The sequence below is a fragment of the Borostomias antarcticus genome (assembly GCF_949987555.1).
Source record: "Borostomias antarcticus genome assembly, chromosome: 11".
Taxonomy (NCBI): domain Eukaryota; kingdom Metazoa; phylum Chordata; class Actinopteri; order Stomiiformes; family Stomiidae; genus Borostomias; species Borostomias antarcticus.
The window spans coordinates 12,813,626-12,820,386 of NC_140244.1; the positions used below are offsets into that span (position 1 = coordinate 12,813,626).

General features: G+C 48.9%; 1 protein-coding gene across 1 annotated transcript; it reads left to right on the forward strand.

Annotated features, from left to right (window-relative positions):
• Positions 1-1,085: 1,085 nt before the first annotated feature.
• Positions 1,086-6,371, forward strand: LOC311314898 (epithelial membrane protein 3-like; the record flags this gene model as incomplete). Its single annotated transcript, XM_084445426.1, has 5 exons — positions 1,086-1,124; positions 1,568-1,612; positions 4,587-4,689; positions 4,822-4,962; positions 6,196-6,371. The coding sequence occupies 5 exons, from the start codon at positions 1,086-1,088 to the stop codon at positions 6,369-6,371; spliced, it is 504 nt and encodes a 167-aa protein (XP_084301552.1).
• Positions 6,372-6,761: the final 390 nt, after the last annotated feature.

A 6,761-nucleotide genomic window follows, 5' to 3' on the forward strand; every position in this document is an offset into this window, starting at 1 on the left:
ACAGTGTATGATCAAACTCTTAGTAGGACAGTGTGTGATCAAACTCTTAGTAGGAGGACAGTGTACGATCAAACTCTTAGTAGGAGGACAGTGTGTGATCAAACTCTTAGTAGGACAGTGTGTGATCAAACTCTTAGTAGGAGGACAGGTTACGATCAAACTCTTAGTAGGAGGACAGTGTGTGATCAAACTCTTAATAGGAGGACAGTGTACGATCAAACTCTTAGTAGGAGGACAGTGTACGATCAAACTCTTAGTAGGAGGACAGTGTACGATCAAACTCTTAGTAGGAGGACAGTGTACGATCAAACTCTTAGTAGGAGGACAGTGTACGATCAAACTCTTAGTAGGAGGACAGTGTACGATCAAACTCTTAGTAGGAGGACAGTGTACGATCAAACTCTTAGTAGGAGGACAGTGTACGATCAAACTCTTAGTAGGAGGACAGTGTAAGATCAAACTCTTGCCTACGAAGCCTCTAGGCTCTCACAGTCTCACAGGAAACAGCCTCCCATGTCCTCCAGCCTCTGAGGATGCATAGAGACCTACAGCAGCAGATGTGTGGTTGAGACCAGCAGCCTGTTTACAGATGTACTGGGCGGGCCTGGTGCAGCGAGTCTGATCTGGTCTTCAGAGGCAGAGGAGGCGATGGGGAAAGATGGGCTGGAGTTTCCTGGCTAAAGACAGATGGGCGAAGATATAGAGTCACTACAGCTGGAGAGAGAGAGAGAGAGAGAGAGGGGGGGTGAAAGTGACCATGCTACCCCCTGAGAGTGGAGGGGAGAGCCCAGGAATACAGACCACTGACCCACGGGCCTCTCTCTCTCTCTATGCCTGCTAGGCTGGGACTGTTAGGCCGTCATCGGCGCTCCAACAGCAGGTGACAGATGGGTGATTTTCTCAGCATGTTGTCACTGTTCTCTGACACCTCAGAGTTCCGGGGGGGGGTGGGGGTGTGGGTGTGTGTGTGTGTGTGTGTGTGTGTGGGGGGGGGGGGGTCCTGTCTCTCTCCTTGTCTCCGTCCTTGTCTCCCTTCATAACCCCGCCCTTGTCCTTTGTGCAGGAGCTGTCGTCCCTCCCCAGCCATGGTGCTGCTGCTGATGTCCGTGACCGTGCTGCACCTGGTCACCCTGGCCCAGGGGCGGACTGGGACAAAAAATCGGCCCTGGCATTTTTGGCCCAGACCGGCCCACCACAATCGGCCGGACCCAGGGCTGGACTGGGTGAATATTTCCTACCGGGAAATGTAGCCCCAGTCAGGCCACTAGCCGAGCCGACGCGGTGAGATGGAACACCTTCAGTTTCGTTTTGTTGACGGGGGGGGGGGGGGGGGGTGCTTCGCGATTTGTTGACGGGGGGGGGGGGGGGGGGGGGGTGCTGCTGCGCGATTTGTTGACGGGGGGGGGGGGGGGGGGGTGCTGCTGCGCGATTTGTTGACGGGGGGACAGGCCAGCCAATGGGCCGCTGTCCCTGCTCTATGGGCCGTTCGTTAGCTCTTTTTTTTTTTAGATGGGCCCACAAGTAGGTCCGGCCCACCGGGCATTTGCCCGGTACGCCACATGGCCAGTCCGGCCCTGCCCTGGCCATGCTGTTCATCGCCACCCTGGAGAAGGTCAGACTGACCAGCTACAGCAAGACTAACTATTAAACCAGGCTACAGCTAGACTAACTACTAAACCAGGCTACAGCTAGACTTACAGGACTAAACCAGGCTACAGCTAGACTAACTAATAAACCAGTCTACAGCTAGATTAACAGAACTAAACCAGGCTACAGCTAGACTAACTACTAAACCAGTCTACAGCTAGACTAACTAATAAACCAGGCTACAGCTAGACCAACAGAACTAAACCAGGCTACAGCTAGACTAACTACTAAACCAGGCTACAGCTAGACTAACTACTAAACCAGGCTACAGCTAGACTAACTAATAAACCAGGCTACAGCTAGACTAACAGAACTAAACCAGGCTACAGCTAGACTAGCTACTAAACCAGGCTACAGCTAGACTAACTACTAAACCAGGCTACAGCTAGACTAACAGTACTAAACCAGGCTACAGCTAGACTAACAGGACTAAACCAGTCTACAGCTAGACCAACAGAACTAAACCAGTCTACAAGTAGACTAATGTAACTAAACCAGGCTACAGCTAGACTAACAGAACTAAGCCAGGCTACAGCTAGACTAACAGAACTACACCAGTCTACAGCTAGACTAACAGAGCTAAACTAGGCTACAGCTAGACTAACAGAACTAAACCAGGCTACAGCTAGACTAACAGGTCTAAACCAGTCTACAGCTAGACCAACAGAACTAAACCAGTCTACAAGTAGACTAATGTAACTAAACCAGGCTACAGCTAGACTTACAGAACTAAACCAGGCTACAGCTAGACTAACTACTAAACCAGGCTACAGCTAGACTAACTACGTACTAAACCAGGCTACAGCTAGACTAACAGAACTAAACCAGGCTACAGCTAGACTAACTACTAAACCAGGCTACAGCTAGACTAACAGAACTAAACTAGGCTACAGCTAGACTAACAGAACTAAACAAGTCTACAGCTAGACTAACAGAACTAAACCAGGCTACAGCTAGACTAGCAGAACTAAACCAGTCTACAGCTAGACTAACAGAACTAAACCAGTCTACAGCTAGACCAACATAACTAAACCAGTCTACAAGTAGACTAACGTAACTCAACCAGGCTACAGCTAGACTAACAGAACTAAACCAGGCTACAACTAGACTAACAGAACTAAACCAGACTACAGCTAGACTAACTACTAAACCAGTCTACAGCTAGACTAACTAATAAACCAGGCTACAGCTAGACCAACAGAACTAAACCAGTCTACAGCTAGACTAACTACTAAACCAGGCTACAGCTCGACTAACTACTAAACCAGTCTACAGCTAGACTAACAGTTCTAAACCAGGCTACAGCTAGACTAACAGAACTAAACCAGGCTACAGCTAGACTAACTACTAAACCTGTCTACAGCTAGACTAACTACTAAATCAGTCTACAGCTAGACTAACTACTAAACCAGTCTACAGCTAGACTAACTAATAAACCAGGCTACAGCTAGACCAACAGAATAAAACCAGGCTACAGCTCGACTAACTACTAAACCAGTCTACAGCTAGACTAACAGTTCTAAACCAGGCTACAGCTAGACTAACAGAACTAAACCAGGCTACAGCTAGACTAACTACTAAACCAGTCTACAGCTAGACTAACTACTAAACCAGTCTACAGCTAGACTAACAGAACTAAACCAGGCTACAGCTAGACTAACAGAACTAAACCAGACTACAGCTAGACTAACTACTAAACCAGTCTACAGCTAGACTAACAGTACTAAACCAGGCTACAGCTAGACTAACTACTAAACCAGGCTACAGCTAGACTAGGTTATATCTAGACCAGGCAGACCAGGCTCAGTACTGAGCTGGTCTGCCTGGTGTAAATGTTCTCTACCTCTCCCACTGTGCAAGTGTTCACTTCTCTATATCTCACCCTAACGTGGGGTTCTTCTGGGACCCCCTGTTAGTGGTGGAGTTCCGGACATTCCGCCATTTACAGTATGTGAATGGGGAGTGTCGTTTTCAAACAACACTGACTATTTCAAAAACTATAAATGGCATCACTTAGATATTTGAATTTGACTGAAAGCAAGGAACATTTTAGTGTATACAGTAAGTATAATTTGTGAAAGTATTGTGGAAATTGTAGAAGTAGCGTCAGTTAGCAAAATGTCTGGATATTTTCAAATCACAAACTGCCACCTCTAACAACTGGAAAAAAAATAATTTCCATGGGACAAAACTACAAACAAAACATAAGTGCAGCTGCTTCAATACGTGACATGTGTCCGTGTGTGTCCGTGTGTCAGTTTGTAGCGAGATTTAGACCAATCAGGAGTCACCAATACTGTTGCACACCAGCACTAGAGGGCAGATTGCTCATAAACCTGGGTGTGATTTGAGATCCCTGTGGAGGTGAGTGAGGAGGGGCAGTCTGGGGGGCAGCAGGGTGGAGGACTGGACACAGCACAGGGGATACTCACTGGAGCTCTGGCTCCTTGGCCGTGATTCGCCTTTAAGGATCATTGGATGGAGAGAGGCTCTCCCATAAAAATGTTGAATATCAACATGGTAACCGTCGTGTGCTGTTTCATGGAAGACTTTTATTCTGGTTCATTGGAAGTAATTTTGATGGAATCTGGTCAGTGCACATTTCTTTATAATGATCTCTCTCTTTCGCTTTTTCTCTCTCTCTCTCTATGACTCTCTCTCCCTTTCTACCACTCTGACTCTCTCTCTCTCTTCCTCTCTATCTCTGTCTCTTTCTCTCTAGTCATGGTGGGTTCATGTCTCTTTCTCTCTAGTCATGGTGGGTTCATGTCTCTTTCTCTCTAGTCATGGTGGGTTCATGTCTCTTTCTCTCTAGTCATGGTGGGTTCATGTCTCTTTCTCTCTAGTCATGGTGGGTTCATGTCTCTTTCTCTCTAGTCATGGTGGGTTCATGTCTCTTTCTCTCTAGTCATGGTGGGTTCATGTCTCTTTCTCTCTAGTCATGGTGGGTGTGGCCAGATTCTGAGATCACAGACCTGTGGTACAACTGCCATCAGGACAATGTGACTGGAAACTGGCTATGTGCTGCCAGCAATGAAAATGGTATGCCCAGTGTGTGTGTGTGTGTGTGTGTGTGTGTGTGTGTGTGTGTGTGTGTGTGTGTGTGTGTGTGTGTGTGTATGTGTGTGTGTGTAGGCGCCCGTGAACGACCTCCTCCCTCTGCTGTTCCCCCAGACTGGCTGCAGGCGGTCCAGGTGCTGATGGTTCTGTCCGTGGTGTTGTCCTCCCTGTCCTTCCTGGTGTTCATGGGACAGCTGTTCTCCATGTCCACCGGAGGACTCTTCTACTTCAGAGGCCTCTGCCAGATCTTCGCAGGTTGCCCAACCGCTCACCCCTTCACAGACATCACTCACCCCTTCATAGACATCACTCACCCCTTCATAGACATCACTCACCCTTCACATACATCACTCACCCTTCACATACATCATTCACCCCTTCATAGACATCACTCACCCCTTCATAGACATCACTCACCCCTTCATAGACATCACTCACCCTTCACAGACATCACTCACCCCTTCATAGACATCACTCACCCTTCACAAACATCACTCACCCTTCACAGACATCACTCACCCCTTCATAGACATCACTCACCCCTTCATAGACATCACTCACCCCTTCATAGACATCACTCACCCTTCACAGACATCACTCACCCCTTCATAGACATCACTCACCCTTCACAAACATCACTCACCCTTCACAGACATCACTCACCCCTTCATAGACATCACTCACCCCTTCATAGACATCACTCACCCTTCACAAACATCTCTCACCCTTCACAGACATCACTCACCCCTTCATAGACATCACTCACCCCTTCATAGACATCACTCACCCTCCACAGACATCACTCACCCCTTCATAGACATCACTCACCCCTTCATAGACATCACTCACTCCTTCATAGACATCACTCACCCCTTCATAGATATCACTCACCCCATCATATACATCACTCACTCCTTCATAGATATCACTCACCCTCCATAGACATCACTCACCCCTTCATAGACATCACTCACCCCTTCATAGACATCACTCACCCTTCACAGACATCACTCACCCCTTCATAGACATCACTCACCCTTCACAAACATCACTCACCCTTCACAGACATCACTCACCCCTTCATAGACATCACTCACCCCTTCATAGACATCACTCACCCTTCACAAACATCTCTCACCCTTCACAGACATCACTCACCCCTTCATAGACATCACTCACCCCTTCATAGACATCACTCACCCTCCACAGACATCACTCACCCCTTCATAGACATCACTCACCCCTTCATAGACATCACTCACTCCTTCATAGACATCACTCACCCCTTCATAGATATCACTCACCCCATCATATACATCACTCACTCCTTCATAGATATCATAGCCATAAGACTCATTCTGGATTTGATTTGCCTGTGGAAGAATTCAACTTTCCTTTCAGCGTGACTCATTCGGTAACGCTGACACCCCTGCCTGACTCCTGACCACCTTGACCCTTGACCCCTCCGTGGCCTTTCTCTGTCCCCAGGTTTCACAGACTTCGCCGCCTGCCTCATCTTCACGTTCCACCGCAAGGAGATCCTGGACGACCCCCGGGAGCCCAGCAGGGGTCACTTCGGCTACTGCTTCATCCTGGCCTGGCTGTCCGTGCCCCTGCTGCTCATCAGCGGAGTCATGTACGTCCACCTGCGCAAAAAACAGTGAGGAGGAGGAGAGAGGAGAGAGAGGAGAGAGGGGAGAGAGAGGAGAGAGGGGAGAGAGAGGAGAGAGAGGAGAGAGAGGATAGAGGGGAGAGGAGAGGAGAGAGAGGAGAGAGGAGAGGGGAGAGAAGAGAGAGGATAGAGGTGAGTTGGGGAGAGGGAGGGGAGAGAGGAGAGGGGAGGGGAGAGAGGGGGGTTGGGGAGAGAGAGGTGAGAGAAGAGAGAGGAGAGGGGAGGAGAAGAGAGGGGGGTTGGGGAGCGAGAGGTGAGAGAAGAGAGAGGAGAGGGGAGTAGAGGAGAGGGGAGAGAGGAGAGGGGAGGAGAGGAGAGGGGAGAGAAGAGAGAGGGGAGGAGAGGGGAGGAGAGGAGAGGGGAGAGAAGAGAGAGGAGAGGG